Below are 19,148 nucleotides of genomic sequence, written 5' to 3'. Positions count from 1 at the left end.
TTTAGCCGCCACACGACACTGGCATGAGCTCGGATGTTTTACTGCTGTGTGTCTGGGTGCTTTCATGCACAGTGCACGTGTGTTTAGTTAAGCTCACGGCGCCGCTGATTCGGCCTTGGCTCTGGCTGCCGAAGTGGTTCAAGATGACGGAAGCTCCGACCCTGTCTGCATTTTATTCTGTTTTTGTTTACTCTTTGTGTACGGGGCACGCGAGTGCACGCGTCTTTAACTTTTGTGTGTAGGGCGATCCCGCCACCGTCTGCTCCTGTCCACCTTACACGCCGCCGCTCTGTTGCCTTGATGGGTAGCCATTATCCTCTCCCGCTCCGTGTTTTCCTTTTTTTTGTTTCCCTCGTCCGGGGTCGGCTCCCCGCGGCTTCGGGGTGGGCGGCGGGGTACAACACGTTTTTCTTTTTTCTTTTTTATTTGTTCCCCCTTTTTTCCCTTTCTATCTGTATCTTTTCGAGTATTCTTTGCCACCGTTTGTTTCTTTTGTTCATGTGTCGTACATGTGTGCCAGTGCCAACTCCTTAAGAAGAGGAAGAAGACCCCTGTAACTTCAGTCTTGAGAAAGGACAGGCTCTGTCCGAAACGTCGACTCAAAATAATTATATATATATATATATGTATATATATATATATATATATATATATATATATATATATATATATATATATATATATATATATATATATATATATATATATGAACCAGAAGTTATACACTTATACAGTAGACTCGCACACGCTTAAAAACATAACAAGGGTTTACGGATGTTTCAACTCTGAAGAAGGCTGGTCCCCAGTCGAAACTTCACTAAATCCTTCTTAGAATTTTAGCGTGTGTCAGTTTACTAGGCAAAGGAAATGAAGGGCTCGTTTTTGATAAGCATTTGAAGGAAGCCAACAGTCACTTAAACCGAGGTGCACAAGGAATGTTTCTATTTTTTCAACTTTTAGTGTTGATCAAAGGGAGAAAAATACTTCGATTAATCAGGTTCTTAAAGAAAATTGCTTACAAAGCAGGAGAAAAAACAACCATGCCGCCGGTGGGATCCGAACCCACCACCTCCGAATATCGCGTCCGGTGCTCTACCTACTGAGCTACGGCAACGACCATCTAATCTGGTGCTCTCGTGGGTTTTTATGTTTTGCGTGTAAGCGAACCATGAGATTCTTTAACGGCGCCACCCTTGTCCATAGCAGCGGACTTAGCGCGTCCTGTACAGAACATGTCGAACGAAATACGTTACTCCCACACTGCCTCAGGTGTGCCTCAAGTTCATTTTGCGCAGTGATCCCGGGTAGCTTTCTGCTGTGCTGTTGCCGGTTTGTTTTCATCTTGATGGCTACCTAGCGACTTTAGGAGGCTGCGCTAGAACAGAAGATGCTTCCGCAAGCCTAGTGCGAGCCTCTGCATGCTTACTAGGCAATCGCGTAAAGTGCGAGACCCAATCCAGGCCGCTGTAACCGACATAAATCCAAGCAGCATTGCTGCGTAATGTCAGCTGCGTAATGTCAGGGCAGAAGAAAGAATCTCAGGCAGTCAAAATAATCAGGATTCCTCTACTAAGGATTCTCTCGCGGCCTACCCACGGTGCTGGACGTTAAATCCCATGCACTTCTCCATGATCAAGGTAAAGGCGCTGTTGTGGGCTGCCTGTCCACAACACGTGCTCTTCTTTTTTATCATTTGCCACTCCCTTGGTATCGCCCGAAGAGCGGTAGGTCGTCTGGGTTAACCTGGCACCACCAGTCTTGCACAAGAGCATTTACTGATCATATGACCATTTCATTTATGGATAATAAGTGGTCACTCGTATCGTCCATCAAATTACAGCATATGCGGAGAAGCGATAGGACATGCACCATCATACAAATACCTAAGAATCAGCCGAACACAGGATCTAACTTGGACGCCCACATTATGAATATAACAGCATATATATACCTACCTGAAATGCAACATACGGCTTACCGCAGCCTTTTACCTCACGGCAACCTGAACATGCATCAGCTGTTGGGGACTCCATTAAGTGAATCTTAACAAAGCCCTGGAATCCATCCAGAATCGCGCGCCGAATTTCTTATATTCGTAATTATGTTTTTAAAGCGATGTTTATTGCCTGGGGGAGTAAAAGGGTAGGTAATGATAGATGACGAGGATGCTTAAATAAATAAAAAGGTTCGCCGATCTAATGAAGTCGAGGGGGTGAACGATGAGGTATATGAATCAGGATTGTTCGACGAGAGACCCAGTGCTGTCGGGTGCGAAAATCTCGTCGGCTTCAACACCGGGAAAACCCACAGCAGGTGGTGAATATCGGCCTCAGTATTTCTGGTCTTGCAGACTGGACACCAGGGGCGAGGTTATAAACCTTGAAATTGCGGCAACTTTCGTGTCACGGCGGGAGTTAGGGCAACCCCGACCGGGATCTTCCGAAGCGAAATCTTCTGTGTACGGGTAAGATGGCGAGGGAGGGTTACCGCACACGGAGGGATTAGAGCACGTGTGCGACGCCAGAGGTGTTCCTTTATTGCTAAAAGGAGGGCGGTGTCATCCAGAGCGAGGACTCGACGCAAAGACGAGGTCAAGGCGGGTTGCAGAATCTGCACGGCTTTGTGAGCACAGTGCGTCAAGTGGGAACCACTCAATTATGATTCGCTGCGGGATGCGTGCTGCTAGACGATGGACGCTTTTGCAAGTATCTGGGGTGCAACTGACACGTCGTAGTAGGCGTGTGACGTGAAGGGCGTCGGTGCGAATGACAATGCGGGCTGTAGGTAGCACGGGAATGGCGGCCACAGGGCAAAGTGCCTCTTGAACCACAAGCATCTCCGCACGAGCGGAGGAAGGATATTCTGGGAGGCGAAACCTGGACGTTCTGTTCAGGGCAGGCTTGCAAGGGCTAAAAACTGCAGTTGTTTCGCAGGCCTGGACGCTCGCGTCAATGTACATAACGATGGAGCCATGCGGCAGATTGGCGTCTTGCTCTATAATTCGGTCGCGAATCGACGACGCCGCGGTGATACCGCCGACGTATATCGTTGGTTTTTTTTGTCGCTTAGCTCCAAAAACGGCAGGGAAAGAGAACTGAGAATGAAGTGCGTTGAAGCATATGCCCTGAGTGCACACGTTCTGTGTGTAAGGCTTGACTTTAGGCAGCGAGCATCGCGTCGTTGCTGCACCAGGTCATCTAGCGGATTCCGCTGCGCCTGTTCTCGCAGCACCACGATCGGGGTGATGCGGGGAAGGCAAGCGATTGTCCTCATTGCCTCGATTAGCAGCTTCAAGGCGATCCCATTGAGCCCTAGTCAAATGCTGGAATCGGGTTTGGTAAAGAAGGCGTGGTTGCACAACCTCTCGCACCAACTGCCAGCAGTTGGCCACCGCAGCGGTGGCGGAGTGGTTGAGCAACCGCCTCGCATGCGGGAGGTGCGTGTTTCGATACCCAGTAGCGTCGGGTAGCCGCCGGTAATACAACGGGTACAGGCGTTCCCCTGGTCTGGTGCTCGGTTTCTTTAGAGTGAAATTCTTGGGAAATGGGTCTTTGACCCCTCCTTGAGCAGTCGAAAATATATTGTGCCATGGCGCTCCTTGGCCACAGATGCCCTTGCGCCATAAAAATCCATCAGCAACTGTCCTGCAACATGAGAGCGGGCGCGACCTGTTTTAGTAGCAATGCGTCTAATCAGACGCAAATGCCTGAATCTATTACTTTTTAGCTCAAGAAAGCCAAGCAGACCCTGTTCCTGATTCTTGCATTGTGAAGCCCACTATTTTTTTTTCGATTGAACTTTCTTGAAGTGGGGTTCAGGGAAGGTAGAGACAAATTAGTGTCGCAGAATGTTTACGAAACCGCCAGCGGTTGGCGACTGTGGGGTTTGAATTGGGGAGATAAGTACGTTCTCCCCACTCAATCGCGGCCGACACGGTTGAAAGCCGCCCGGACCCCACCCCGTGATCGCGTACGCTACCGAGCGCACGCCAACCACGGGGGGCCTTGCTCTGAGGGAACAAAGGAACGACACATTGGCTGACACAAACAGCCATTTATTGCTACAGAAACAATAACGCCAGCTAGCAACAAGGTGCGCTAATGAATCGAGGTCGTCTGACTCACCAGCAAGGTTCCGAGCGAATGTTCGCCCGCGCTAGGGCAAGGGATAAATACTCCGAAGGCCGGACGGGACGAGTACGGGAGCCTGTCTCCCCGTCGCTTCCTCGCCCCGCCGGCGAAGAGCGGAGCCGCGAGCGACGCGTCCGCTTGCGCCGACGATCCCTGCCGAAGCCCCTCTGCCCCCTCTCCCGCGCGTGGGCTTTGGCAGTCTCCGGCAGCGATGCTGGCGCCCCCTTTTGCCAGTGAATGGAACTCACAAGGGAATGCGCTCAGCCTCGAGGTGAGACCGCCGCTGCACGGTGCCTCGCGGGAAAGCAAACTCAGGGGGCTGCAGGGCAGGTCCCCACATCCTCCAACCTTAAATAGACCCACGCGCCTGAAAGTACATGCTATGGAGGAGTCTCCTGGTCTTCATGTCCTTCAGGCACGTCTTGCAGCGGAGGTCACGCCGACAGCATCCACGCAGACTTCTGCTGTATTCCGAAGGCGGCGTGAAGGTCTCCACTGGGACGACCCTCATGGCCCACGGACTACCGTGTCCGCAGGCCCGCGAATCGAAGGCCGCTGGGAAAACTGCAGGCCAGGATCCTGCAGTAGTCGCCACTGCAGCAGCAGCCGGAGGTGACTGCTGACTGGTCTCGCCACTGCTGCCCCGGATGGATGCGGCGAACAGGATACAGGCCGCTCCGAAGCAGCAGGTGGCAGCGAGACGATGTGCACCGGACAGCAAGCCTGGGTGGCTCCACCGAGTCTGCAAAATTGCCGAAACACTCTCGGCGTGCCTTTAACGTAGGTCACGGGAGGGCAAACGGCATCTGCAAGGGCCTCGTGGCACAATGCCTTACTCGCTAGCAAAACGTGTCGGCGGCCGTGCAAACGCAAAGTTCGAGTGAACAAAGCCCTTTCTTGAGTTGAACAAGACTGCTCAGTTCGTGAGAGGTTACAAAAAAAACGGGCGGGCAGCAAGTGCGCCCCCTCTCAACGACATGGTCCGGTGGCCATGTCTCTTTTAACGTGGTGCAGGCAGCTCCGAAAAGCCTCAGGCCTAACTACCACTCCGACAACGACCGTGACCACAACAAAGACCCGAAACGGGTTATGTGCGCGCAGCGGCGAGTTGACGTCAGCTTTGTGGGGTGGTCCTACCCCGCTCACTGCACAAAGCAGCTTCTGAGCGGTCGGCGCCCTACGTATCGGACGGTGTCGGAGCGCCCGGTGCCGAGCTGCAATACCAGCGAGCTCGTAGCGGCACCCGTGGCCCCAGGCCACCCGGCTCCCGTAGCCGCGGCTCCCAGAACCGAAAAAGAGGCAGTAGAGAAAATATATACAGAAACTCGGACCACCCATGCGGCTTCCGTACTCACTCGCTTCGGGCTCGGCGACTCCGCGGGCGCTAGGCCTCGCTCTCCCTCGATGCGGACCGATTCTCACGAAGAAACTCCAGGGAAAAAAAATGTGCTGAGCATGCCGAAAAGTTCAAACATGCTGCAGCGCAATAATACACCTCGCACTCAAGAAAGCATGCCGCAGGTCTTAGCGATCAAAATTCATTCTAGGCCTAGCACTTGTCAAGTCCGGACAAAGAGCGTTCCTCGAACCGAACCGACAGTCCAATGTTCCAAGAGCAGGCCCCACGTTGGGCGCCAGATGTGGGGTTTGAATTGGGGAGATAAGAACGTTCTCCCCACTCAATCGTGGCTGACACGGTTGAAAGCCGCCCGGACCCCACCACGTGATCGCGTACGCTACCGAGCGCACGCCAACCACGGCGGGCCTTGCTCTGAGGGAACAAAGGAACGACACATTGGCTGACACAAACAGCCATTTATTGCTACAGAAACAATAACGCCAGCTAGCAACAAGGTACGCTAATGAATCGAGGTCGTCCGACTCACCAGCAAGGTTCCGAGCGAATGTTCGCCCGCGCTAGGGCAAGGGATAAATACTCCGAAGGCCGGACGGGACGAGTACGGGAGCCTGTCTCCCCGTCGCTTCCTCGTCCCGCCGGTGAAGAGCGGAGCCGCGAGCGACGCGTCCGCTTGCGCCGACGATCCCAGCCGAAGCCCCCCTGCCCCCTCTCCCGCGCGCCGGCTTTGGCAGTCTCCGCGCAGCGATGCTGGCGCCCTCTCTTGCCAGTTAATGTAACTCACAAGGGAATGCGCTCAGCCTCGAGGTGAGACCGCCGCTGCACGGTGCCTCGCGGGAAAGCAAACTCAGCGGGCTGCAGGGCAGGTCCCCACATCCCCCCAACCTTAAATAGACCCACGCGCCTGAATGTACATGCTATGGAGGAGTCTCCTGGTCTTCATGTCCTTCAGGCACGTCTTGCAGCGGAGGTCACGCCGACAGCATCCACGCAGACTTCTGCGGTATTCCGAAGGCGGCATGAAGGTCTCCGCTGGGACGACTCGCATGGCCCGCAGACTACCGTGTCCGCAGGCCCGCGAATCGAAAGCCGCTGGGAAAACTGCAGGCCAGGATCCTGCAGTAGTCGCCAGGGCAGCAGCAGCAGCCGCAGGTGACTGCTGACTGGTCTCGCCACAGCTGCCCCGGATGGATGCGGCGAACAGGATACAGGCCGCTCCGTCGCAGAAGGTGGCAGCGAGACGATGTGCACCGGACAGCAAGCCTGGGTGGCTCCGGCCCCTGAAGCCACCTGACCCAGTACCTCAGGGGCACAGCCATGGACCTGGCCTCCAAGCCATCGCAGCCGGCGCCAGGGAGGCGGTCGATCGAATTCACCGGAACGGCGCAGCCGCGCGCACTCGGAAGACTGTGACAGGGAGCAAGATGCCAAGCTTCATCGTGCGGGAGGCCAAGCCCTCGGAGCGAAGCAGCTGATCGGCGGGGGCGTGGCGCGGCCGTCAACCGATGCACCTGCGGGAGCTGAAGAACTTCGATCCCAGGATGGCGGAGAAGATCAAGTAATGTTGCCCCTGTTTCTGTGTTCGGGAGGCTTCTTAAGGAGGGGAGGAGGATGTGGGATACACAGGTATCCCCTCCTCGTCCCCTGCGCCAGCGGCGACCGTGACTTACACGGGTGCGCTGGCCACCAGGAATGTGGGGAGAAGGCACCCCCGCGACTCTGCTCATTTCCGCCCCAGCACTGACGTGACGTCACGACAGCGCGCTGCCTTCTGCGGAGAGGGTAGCACGCCTAAGCTTCATGGCAACGATTTACTGCCAGGGAGGAAATGCCCGAAGGGATAAAAGGGGGGAACGCGCGGCGGGAAGGGACTCTCGCTGCCGGACCTTACCTAAGTGCCCCACGGACCCCTTCCGCTGCCCGCCGGCCCCCGAACACCAACGCCGGTCGACGTCAACGACTTGGTGAGCTACTGAACATCAATTTTACGGATAGAACATTGTTCTGCAGTGTGCTTTACCTCGCGTTAGGATAATAAACTGTTTCCTAGCGTGCCCTGCCGTTGCCTATTTCGTCCGGACCTGCCGTGGCTGTGACTCTGCGCCACGGGTTGGGGAAACGTTTTGCTTACTTGAATAACGCCTGCGTGTAGCTTGCACGGAAGCTCGCCTTTCTGGCCGGCTGGACGCAGAGTGACCCCATACGACTCACTCGTATGCAGTTTAGCACACTGAGAACTGAAGACGAATTGAGGAAGCATAAGTCGACGTAATATTCTCACGGTGTTGGTGACGAGACAGGGACCCGGCAAGAGAGGGCTCGGTAGCACGTCCTTCGGTGCGAGAAAATGGCAAACTTCAACGTCCTTCAATCCGCGCGACCAGGTCCGAGCGCCGTCGTCTAGACTGAAGTAGAGGTTCACGGGCTGGGCGGCGTCATCCCACTGGTTAAACGCGGAAACTCGCTCGTAGTGCTGCAACCAGTTTTCCACGTCCTCAAAGATGTCGACGTGGAGGGACTTCGTGATGCGGGAGTTCTGGAGCGTGAAGCAGGGTGTGGTCGCGCCAAGCATTGGGGGGGGGGGGGGGAGTCGCGGCAGGCATTGAGGCGGCGCCAAAGTTGTTCCAAGGACATACCCGATGGTTCAGGCTCAGGTGGTAAGCCTCGAATCCGGCGGTGAGCACGGTGGACGGGCGTCTTGACGGGTATAGGACTGTAGCGCCGGCTAAACGTTGGGGTATGGGACACGAGATCGATCTCACCTCCACCAGAATATCTTTGACTGACTGTAGGGCGGCGGCTTGAGTCAGCAGGTCGTGGTCAGTGCTCCACACCGTGATATTCAGATTATTCGTACCACTCTAGCTTTGCATCACTAAAATATCAAGTTAACCTCTCTTGCCTTGAATCTCGCTGCATTATAACCAGACTTTGCCTTTGTCATAAATTCTACCATTCAGCCCTGAGCACTTCCGTCATCTCCCCAGTCCACCGTGATTCACGCCGTATTAACCACCCGAAATTTGTGCATCCACCTCTGCCCATCTCAAGTCATTCTTAAGCCAGACTGCCAGAGAATGGAACAGCTTACCAATGGAAACTGTGCCATACAGTGCCCACGATTGGTTCGAGGCACCACTACAGGAACTAATTACTTAATGCTGATGTAGGCCTACCCCTCATGTGATGCCCTTGAGGCAAAAATAAAATAGAGTGCAATTATACTCCGACTAATTGAAATACTAGCGATAATTCGCGCAGCAAAACAGGTGAAAGGCCAATGAACCAGGGTCGTTTACTCACATGGCATCCACAACACATATAACCGGCCTGTACTGGGGCTTAAATGTGCTGGTGGTGGTAGTGGAGGGCTCGGGCGGCATCGTTAAACTTGCATCGCTGGGTGCAATCTCGGCATATGTGCATGCAGGCAGAAGTCCCGTCTCGTCCTCGTTGTAAGCGTCTTCCTGCAGTGTGAAAATTGACGCACCAACAATATGCACACAGTAAGAAGCTCGCACGTAAAAAGCGCACCCTATATGAGCAACTATTGGTACTGCGCAATTATAGTACTATAGTTGCGCAGACTATAAAGTATTGTGCATTTTTATCGTGAAGATTTTCAAAAGTTTCCCCGCCTCAGCCGGTGGCTCAATTGAGATGAAACTGCACACAGGGCTTGCGTATTATGGTAACTTTTGTATCGTAGCAAGATTGACAACGGTACTTACTTAGTTGAGCCGTGCATGATGCGAAAACGTAATCGTCTACGTAGAGATCGGCGAACTAAAACCCGCAGACGACGTTTTTCGCTGAATGGCGGCAGCGGCGCCACCTGTTTTTGCAGTAGAAAATTTCACAGGGCCGCCGAGGCGAACATTGCAAGAAGCGCGGGCTGTTTGATTATGCCGTTCCGGCCGTTTCGTCTGCTTCAACTGAAGCGCTTAGAACATTTTGGGCGAATTGAGCGGGAAAAAAATATTAGAACGACTGCTTTCACCTTCAAAGAGTATTGTTCGCAATGCTCGCCTCTGTGGCCTTGTCGTAACGTTTTCCACTGCAAAAACAGATGGCGCCACTGCCGCTCTTCAGCGAAAAAACGTCGTCTGCGGGCTTTGGTTCGCCGACCTCTACGTAGACGATTACGTTTTCGCCTCATGCACGGCTCAACTAAGTAAGTACCGTTGTCAAACTTGCTACGATACAAAAGTTACCATCTGCGTGCAGTTTCACCGCGAATGAGCCAGCGGTTGAGCCGGGGAAATTTTTGAAAATCTTCACGATAAAAATGCACAGTACTGTACATGCGCCTTCCTACGTGACCTGGCATACGAATACTGATGTCGCATTTTAATGTAATAAAAACGCTGTCTAAGAAGTTGAAGCAGTGCAGTTGTAGATGCATTGGAGAAATGGAAAAGCATTTGCGTTTCGACGTCAGAAATGTTTTTAGAAGTCATCTTTGACACGTGACACTTACCACGTGACCCTTGGATGATGTCAGCAATTTTTCTACGTCATCGTTGTCACGTGACACTTATCACGCCACCCTTGATCATCGTTGTCTAAAATCAGTACACATACATTACACTGTGATACACACTACAACGCGTCCACTTCGTCCCCCTCTAACGAGCTTGAACCAACGACCCTTCGTGGCACACGCGAGAACGCAGAAGGCCTGGGTTTGAACCCGAAATAATAATAATAATTGTTTTTTGGGGAAAGGAAATGGCGCAGTATCATTCTCATATATCGTTGGACACCTGAACCGCGCCGATAGGGAAGGGATAAAGGAGGGAGTGAAAGAAGAAATAGGTTCCATAGTGGAGGGCTCCGGAATAATTTCGACCACCTGGGGATCTTACACGTGCACTGACATCGCACAGCACACGGGCGCCTTAGCGTTTTTCCTCCATAAAAACGCAGCCGCCGCGGTCGGGTTCGAACCTGGGAACTCCGGATCAGTAGTCGAGCGCCCTGACCACTAAGCCACCGCGGCGGGTAAACCCGAAAGCCGGCGAATTTCTTTTTTCGAATTAGGTCACGTGAGAGCTAGGTACCACTTCCTGTCGACACGTTTTGTACCCACATTTTTCGGACAACTTCCTGTGACAGTTTTCCTTCACATGAGGCATATATTACTTTCGCATTGGTGACAGCCGCACGATCCTTAAATATTAGATTTGAGGTAAACAACACTTGACGCTGACGAATGGCGGTGATATTATCCTGCATTAAGTTTAAATTTTTATAGCGTTGAACTGCACTGAAATTTTTGTTGGTCGCTGCCAGAAAAAATTTTTTTCCAATGCTGAGAAAAGAAGCCGAGCTGCGCTATATTGGTGTGTTCCTCTCTAAGTGCTATGTACAGTTACATGTATTAATTCACCCACACGAAATTTACGGCCGCGCAATAATCACGTTAAAGCCGTTCTTCTGCTGCGGCCTTCAGGGACGTACGTTGAAGCAGAGAAATAAAACCTTCATTAGCTAAGAGCATGGTCCGCTCGCTGGTGGACCATGATTTAGGACATCCTTGTATTTCGACTTTTGGCCTATAAATAAATAAACTGTATTCCTGTTTCAACAGCTGGTAAATAGGGGCATCAGTCATAGAGGTACAAACAACATGAAAGCAACGCGAACGAAATGAAAGCAGTAGCCAAATGCCACCTCAAGCTTCAGCAGATTTCATGCGTTAGTTTCTTGCGCTCAATAACCTCCGCTAAGGAATGCCTGGTATACAAACACAGAAAAGGTGCGCAAAATGTCGAAGTCCTCACGCCTTAGAAGGAAAAATGGAAAAATGAAGCATGAAGACATAAATCTACTCGATTTAGAAAACATTATGCATACATAAACGTGACTGCTTGTGTTGTGGAAAGAGTGGACACTGCGACTGACTAATCTGGTCAACAAGACTCGGCGCAGTCTTACCGCACATCCAACGGAAGCCGCCTGCACCGAGAGCACAGCAATTCCCCTTCCAATCTCAACCACCAGTAGTAATTATTAAGTCAGAGCCAAATTTTCGCGTTTTTTTAGAGCGAGAGCTCCACTCTTCCGATACGAAGCTGAAGGTCATGTGGCTATGAAATTTGACCTTCAAACCAGGGGGAGTAGAGGCTTGGCTCTGACGTCGTGCCACGTAACTCAGCACAGCTGCGCGCGTTGAGCCGACAGCGCTCGATCTCCTCGCAACTCGCTGAATCACGTGAATCGCTGCGCCTAGCCACAGCTGCGTATGCGGAGCCGACGGCACTCTCGCAACTGCCAGAAATGGAGTGACGCGCCGTTCGCTATGTGGAAGCGTGTGGCGTGTGCTGCGACTTCGACTCCGGCGACTCTATACTCTCTTTCTCCCCTTCCTCTCCTCCTCTACCTATTCTCCTCCTCCCTATCTGCACGCTGGCAGTGGTGGTAGTGGTGACGACACATCAGTCACAGACCCGTGCATTTTTTCTTTCCTCTTCTATTCAACTAGTTACTACCACTACTACTACTACTACTACTACTACTACTACTACTACTACTACTACTACTACTGCTTACCTTCACAAAAAGCCATGCGTGAGCAACGTGCCGGAACTAGTGCTTCGACGATTTATCGTCGCCATCAAGTGAAAGCTGATGACCTTTACAATAAAGAAAGGCGTCAGGTTGGACAACCTTCGTTCGTCCTCTTAGGTTCAGCCGGGTTGAACCACGGTTAATTTTTTTAAAGGAATGTTAGTAACGTCATGCGGTCGTCATCAAGCACATGAAAACAGTTTCGAAATATGTTCTGTAAATAAAAGAGCTGCTCTTGATGGCAACAGCACTAGCCCAGAAATTGGGAAAATGAAATGTGCAATCTGGTGACAAATATTCGAGAAATTTAGGTCAACGCCTCTTTCAATGCCAGTAGAAAAGGCAAGGAAAGGAAGAGGGTGTAGAAAGAGAGAACATATAAGACCATGTGATGAGACTGGCAACACAAATAGCACAGGAACGAACAGCAGTAGAATAAATTGCGAACTCTGGAACCGAAAAGTGACCCTTGGAGCTCTTACATACCCAGCAATTCTAGACAAAAGCATCTTTGAGCGGAAAACCATTAATGAATGGATTTTTTTCCTGTAATGTAAGATTTCACTTTAGCAATCAATATATCTGCAGATCACCCGACGGCAGTATTGAATTATTTTTTCAATTAACGTTTTGCTCTCGTGAATAGAATTCCCCTTTGGCTCTCTACGGCAGTCATGACTTTTTGATGCGACAGGTGGAAACACTTTAAAAGAAAGATTTCGCTACATATCAGAAGAAAGGACCATTATGTTCAATATTGCCGCAAAAGTACGTCAAAATTTTACAATTTTCAAAATTATTTTCCGAAATTGGTGGACTAGAATTGAGGAAAACAGAGTTGAATGTTTTCTAATCTTTTTTAAAATGTGGTCTTAATCGATAGCCGAAAGACAATTTCTTAGGAAGTAAAGTAAAAAAAAGAACACTTAAAGAAAAGCAATATATATATATATATATATATATATATATATATATATATATATATATATATATATATATATATATATATATATATATATATATATATATATATAAAGATAAACGTATTTGGTAGCTAGAGGCAAAATGCAAAGTTCGAAACGCTTCATTTAGCCATAGATTTGAGTCTACGTTTCGGACACAGCCTGTCCTTTCTCAAGACTGCGGTTACAGGGATCTTCTTCCTCTTAGGAGTTGGCACTGGCACACATGTACGACACATGAACAAAACAAACAGACGGAGGCAAAGAATACAAGAAAAAAAAGAGAGAGAAATGAAAAAAAGGGGAACAATTAAAAAAGAAAAACGCGCTGTCCCCCGCCGCCCACCCCGCAGCCGCAGGGAGCCGACGCGGGACGAGAAAAAAAAAGAAAAACAAGGAGCGTAAGAGGATAATGGCCACCCCTCAAGGCAACAGAGCGGCGGCGAGTAAGGTGCACAGGAACAGACGGTGGCGGGATCGCCCAACACAGAAAAGTTAAGAGACGCGTGCACTCGCGTGCCCCAGCCATAAAGAGCAAACAAATAAACAGAATAAAATGCAGACAGGGCCGGAGCTTCCGTCATCTGGAACCACTTCGGCAGCCGGAGCCAAGGCCGAATCAGCGGCGCCGTGAGCTTAACTAGACACACGTGCACTGTGCATGAAAACACCCAGACACACAATGGTAAAACATCCGAGCTCATGCCAGTGTCGTGTGGGGGCTAAATAACAATGGCGGGAGCATTTAAGCGGGTAAGGTGTACAGAAAGAGATGGTGGTGGAATTTTCTAACAAATAAAAATTAGAGATGCGTGCACTCGCGTGCCCCGGCCAGAAAGAGTAAGCAAATAAACAGAATAAAACGCAGACAGGACAGGAGGCTTCCGTCATCTGGAACCATTTCGGCAGACCGAGTCAAGGCGGAAACTTGGAGTTCATCCAAGTTTTGGTAGAGTTTCCATCTTGTCATGGCATATTTATAACCTCCTCCTTGACTACGAGCGACATTTCCTGACAGAATGGCAAGACCGCCTGCCGACAAGAGACGATTACAGCCGGTTCCCCGTCCAGTGGCACACCCAAGTAGCTCGCACCTACTGAGAGGTTCTCAAGAGCCACCAGGAAGAATACATACAAGCCGGAGACCCACAGTTCCCGACCATCGCGGAGACGCAGCGACAGGTTGAGGAGGGTAAAACACGGGTCCTACAAGGGTGCCGCCCCAAACAACCGCAAGAAACCTCAGGGCTCTTCTCCGAGATGGCTGGTGCAAGATCAACCGTGACCCAACGCAGAGCTCTACTGCCGACACCAACGCGGCCACCACATCTTCGCAAATTGGAGAGTAAAGTTCCCTCTATCCCGAAGTCGCCCAGGGACACCACACGAGACAGCACCGCCGAGAGACCCACCTCAGCAACAAGCTTATCCGCTGGAACCCACCGACAGCAACCCCCATCTAAGGCCAACCATGTGTACACCCCCACCACTCCCAGCAAACACCGAAATCCAGAGCGAGCAGCGCCAGCACTGCAGCAAGCCCAGGCGGAGCATCAGGCCCTTCTAGTGCAGCGCAGCGTCAGCTGACTTCCACGGTGGAGGGCCAGGTTGATACGGTATCCAGCCAGAAAGAAGAACTTCCCAGCACCCCTCTATCACGCTACGATCTTCGAAAGCGCTGCGGTTCGGCACAACGGGTTCGTCAACAGTGATATTCAGGCCGCGTGAGTACGCCGACTCTCTCTCGCTCATCCTACCGACAGCCTTCCTCAAATAACTCCAAATTTTTAAAATTAAGAAAAACTTTGGATAAACGAATTAGGCATGAACTGCATATTCATAGCCTAAAGGCCTATCTTGAATCAAAAGTCGTACCAAAAGGTTTACAAGTGTCGTTAACACCATAAATGAGTGACCTGTGTAAAGAGAAGGATAATTGGAATCGTATACTACAATCTGCCTCTTTAAATTTTCTTGCAGTTACCATTGCCCACTTTGAGAAGGCATTGGTGGCTCTGAGAATGGAGGAGTCGTGCTCATCAACAAATTACCCTTACCGCGCCGGAGGCCACACAGCTTATGTTTTTTGAGGAAAAGAGAGCGACTGAGGTACGCGAGACCAAACGCAAAAAATTCATTGGAGACGGGGTTTCACACCACGCGTGGTCAAATTCAATAACAAGCGAAAAAGAATCAAGAACGGAGGCAGCTACAAATATTAACCCCACTATTATAATAAGCTCCAAGAACAAATCCAATAGAACGACACAAACATCAGCCGTTCAAAAAACACGCGTAGAACGATCTGAAATGACAGCATCTACTAATAATAATCCTGCGGTTCCAAGCGCCTACTTTGCTTTCCAGCATAATATTATTAATCTATCAACCAGGGCCTTAACGACAGTGGAAAGATCCGTCCTTTCTCGATACCTTACATTCTGCCCTACCACCGGTAAATACAACGAATTCTCGGTGTTAAAAGATTTGGACAACTTTGCACGAATGTTGCGACTCCGTGAATACTTCTTTGATCGGGCGCGGGTTACCGCGGATAGCAGAGAATTCGTCGTTACTAACCATCACTGGACTCCTAATATAGGAAGGGACAAACACTTGGACATGTACATTAACGCCGTCAAGAAAGACATTATCTACGCCTACAAGAACCACACTCCAGAGAGACAGAATTTGTATAAACGAACTGGATGCATTGAAGGCTCTGAGCAGGACAGATATAATCATAAAGCCAGCTGATAAGGGAGGTGGTATAGTTGTCATGGACAGCGAAAAATATATTGAAGAAGGCTTGAGACAGCTCTCCAACATTGGTTTCTATCAACGCCTTGAAGCAGACCCAACTCCGCAATACCAACATTTTGTAGCGGAGACCCTGGGTCAACTTGCGAAGAATGGGGACATATCCCTACGGTTATCTAAAGCCCTCACCGCACCACACGCGTCGCCAGGCCGATTCTACATGTTACCGAAAATCCACAAAAAGAATAATCCTGGCCGCCCTATAGTATCCGAAATCGGCACGGTTACAAACAAATTTCCAGTTACATTGACACATTATTAGACATATTCCAACAACACACGCATCATACATACGCGACACAAACCATTTCCTTCGCGCTATAGCAGGTCTCAAACTCCCGGAAGGAGCCTTCCTTGCAACACTAGATGTAGTCTCTCTCGACACAAACATTCCTCATTCCGATGGCTTTAAATCTCTGATCGAAGCGCTATGAACAAAACAGAAAGGAGGAATCCCCTACCCCACGTGTTTTAGAAATACTGGCGAAAATCGTACTCGAATGTAAAAACATCGAATTTAACAATGAACACTGTTTGCAAATTAATGGCACAGTCATGGGTACAAGGATGGCACCCACCTACGCCAATATCTTCATGCATAGAATTTCTGAAAGATTGCCCCATTAAGCCCACCCTATACAAACGCTACTTGGATGAAATCTTTTTAATATGGACTGACACAGAGCAAGGACTCATACGTTTTATTGAAAACTTCAACCTCGTCCACCCCAACATATATTTCGTTTATACGTACTCCAACACCACAATTAACTTTCTAGATGTTGAAATTTCGGCAAACGAAGGCTCATTTACCACCGGTGTATATTGAAAACCGACGGACCGCCAACAATATCTACACTTCCAAAGCTGCCATCCTCGTCACTCTAAAACAAGCATCCCATACTCTCAGGCACATCGATTTAAAAGAATATGTTCCCAAGACAAGAACTTCGTAAAAAATTCCAAACGCATGCGAGAAGTCCTAATTAAGCAATGATACCCCCCGCCATTGTCGACGATGCCATTGAAAAGGCATCTGAACTCAACGAGGAAACAGATCACCGGGCAAATCTCGTACTTACCTTCACCAGTAACCCGCCTAACGTAAACAAAATCCTCAGAAAACATTTCAACATTCTCGAACAAAGCGAGCGCCTCACCAAAATTTTCACTGCTCCCCCTCACGCGGTCTACAGACGACCAAAAACATTCAAAATATTCTAGTACACTCCAAAACAAATAACCAGCAGGTTTTGGGGTGCCGGCCCTGTGTAAAAAGTAGATGCCAGGTCTGCAAACACATACAAACATCAAGCACAGCTTCAGGCTTTAAATGGGAAATTAATGGCAACTTTGACTGTGATTCCTGCAATGTAATATACCTCCTAGAATGCAGTGTGTGCAGTATGCAGTACATTGGACAGACCGTCAACCCTCTGCGAATTCGCTTTAATAACCACCGCGCGCATATCTTATCCCTACCCAACCTTCCCTTGTCAAAACACATTAATGAGCGAAACCATTCATTTGATGCAATTAAGTTAACAGTCCTACAGGGTGGGTTCCACAACACTCGGGAAAGAGAACGACGCGAGTCGTATTTTATTTACAAATTTGAAACATTTCCTCACGGCATTAATAAAATTCCCGGTGTATTGTTCTCCATCCGCCCCTTGCAGGGCCGTTGCTGACATTACGAGAGCCAGTTTGACATACCACGGTCGTTTCTTGCCAGCGAAATCTTTTCCAAGCTCACAATAATTTCTTCATCCCCCGCCCCATCCCGCCCCTATCTCCACAGTTTGATTACCTTGCCGAGCGGGGTGCAATTCAAGAACCCTTACCTAAGTGCTCATGCCATTCACATTTACCTCCCACACGACACTTAACCGAACTCGGATGTTTTGCCACTCTTTTTTCTTTTGTGTGTGTCTGGGTGTTTTCAGGCACAGTGCACGTGTGTGTAGTTAAGCTCACGGCGCCGCTGATTCTGCCTTGACTCGGGCTGCCGAAATGGTTTCAGATGATGGAAGCCTCCTGTCCTGTCTGCGTTTTATTCTGTTTATTTGCTTACTCTTTCTGGCCGGGGCACGCGAGTGCACGCATCTCTAATTTTTATTTGTTGGAAAATTCCGCCACCATCTCTTTCTGTACACCTTACCCGCTTAAATGCTCCCGCCATTGTTATTTAGCCCCCACACGACACTGGCATGAGCTCGGATGTTTTACCATTGTGTGTCTGGGTGTTTTCATGCACAGTGCACGTGTGTTTAGTTAAGCTCACGGCGCCGCTGATTCGGCCTTGGCTCCGGCTGCCGAAGTGGTTCCAGATGACGGAAGCTCAGGCCCTGTCTGCATTTTATTCTGTTTATTTGTTTGCTCTTTATGGCCGGGGCACGCCAGTGCACGTGTCTCTTAACTTTTCTGTGTTGGGCGATCCCGCCACCGTCTGTTCCTGTGCACCTTACTCGCCGCCGCTCTGTTGCCTTGAGGGGTGGCCATTATCCCCTCCCGCTCCTTGTTTTTCTTTTTTATTTTTCTCGTCCCGGGTCGGCTCCCTGCGGCTACGGGGTGGGCGGCGGGGGGCAGCGCGTTTATCTTTTTTAATTGTTCCCATTTTTTTTACTTTCTCTTTCTTTTCTAGTATTCTTTGCCTCCGTTTGTTTCTTTTGTTCATGTGTCGTACATGTGTGCCAGTGCCAACTCCTTAAGAAGAGGAATGAGATCCCTGTATCCGCAGTCATGAGAAAGGACAGGCTGTGTCCGAAACGTCGACTCAAAATAAATCTATGGCTAAGTGAAGCGTTTTCAACTTTGAATATATATATGTATATATATATATATATATATATATATATATATATATATATATATATATATATATATATATGCCCATCGTACAAGATACTACGATGTAGCAAACAGTCCCGAGGGGGAAAAACATGCCCACGATTGTTGTGTGAAAGATTTCAATGGGACAGATGATGTGAGCATCCTCGACTACTTAGAATTAAATTTGGATTGTTTTAGTGCTGAAGAAAATGTAAATGCATTGTGGTGAAAGTTAAAAATAATTGCCATCATTGTATTGCCATGCTTGTTCCCGAAAGAGTTAAGAAAAGAAAACATAATGCCTGGGTTTCGAGACACATAATTCACAGGAAACGAAAGCATTAGAGAATGAGGCGCTCAGGTCGGCCTCGGTATTCTGTTATGAACACGCTAAGTACCGCGCTGAAAACGGAGATGAGAAAAGCTAAGGACACCTTTTCCACCGTCACTTTAGGCAATTTTCTTAAAGAAGCG

The 19,148-nt window shown here is 49.6% G+C and overlaps 1 protein-coding gene across 1 annotated transcript in view; it reads right to left on the bottom strand.

The window, feature by feature from the left end:
• LOC144109647 (uncharacterized) overlaps nucleotides 1–19,148 on the bottom strand; it is a 59,926-nt gene that overhangs the window by 25,921 nt on the left and 14,857 nt on the right. The window contains exon 5 of the mRNA XM_077642459.1: nucleotides 8,791–8,954. Within this exon, the coding sequence (XP_077498585.1) occupies nucleotides 8,791–8,954 (164 nt within the window). The remainder of the gene's footprint in view (nucleotides 1–8,790; nucleotides 8,955–19,148) is intronic.

This window comes from Amblyomma americanum, chromosome 11, assembly GCF_052857255.1.
Source record: "Amblyomma americanum isolate KBUSLIRL-KWMA chromosome 11, ASM5285725v1, whole genome shotgun sequence".
Lineage (NCBI taxonomy): Eukaryota > Metazoa > Arthropoda > Arachnida > Ixodida > Ixodidae > Amblyomma > Amblyomma americanum.
This window is presented reverse-complemented; position numbering and strand designations above follow the sequence as displayed.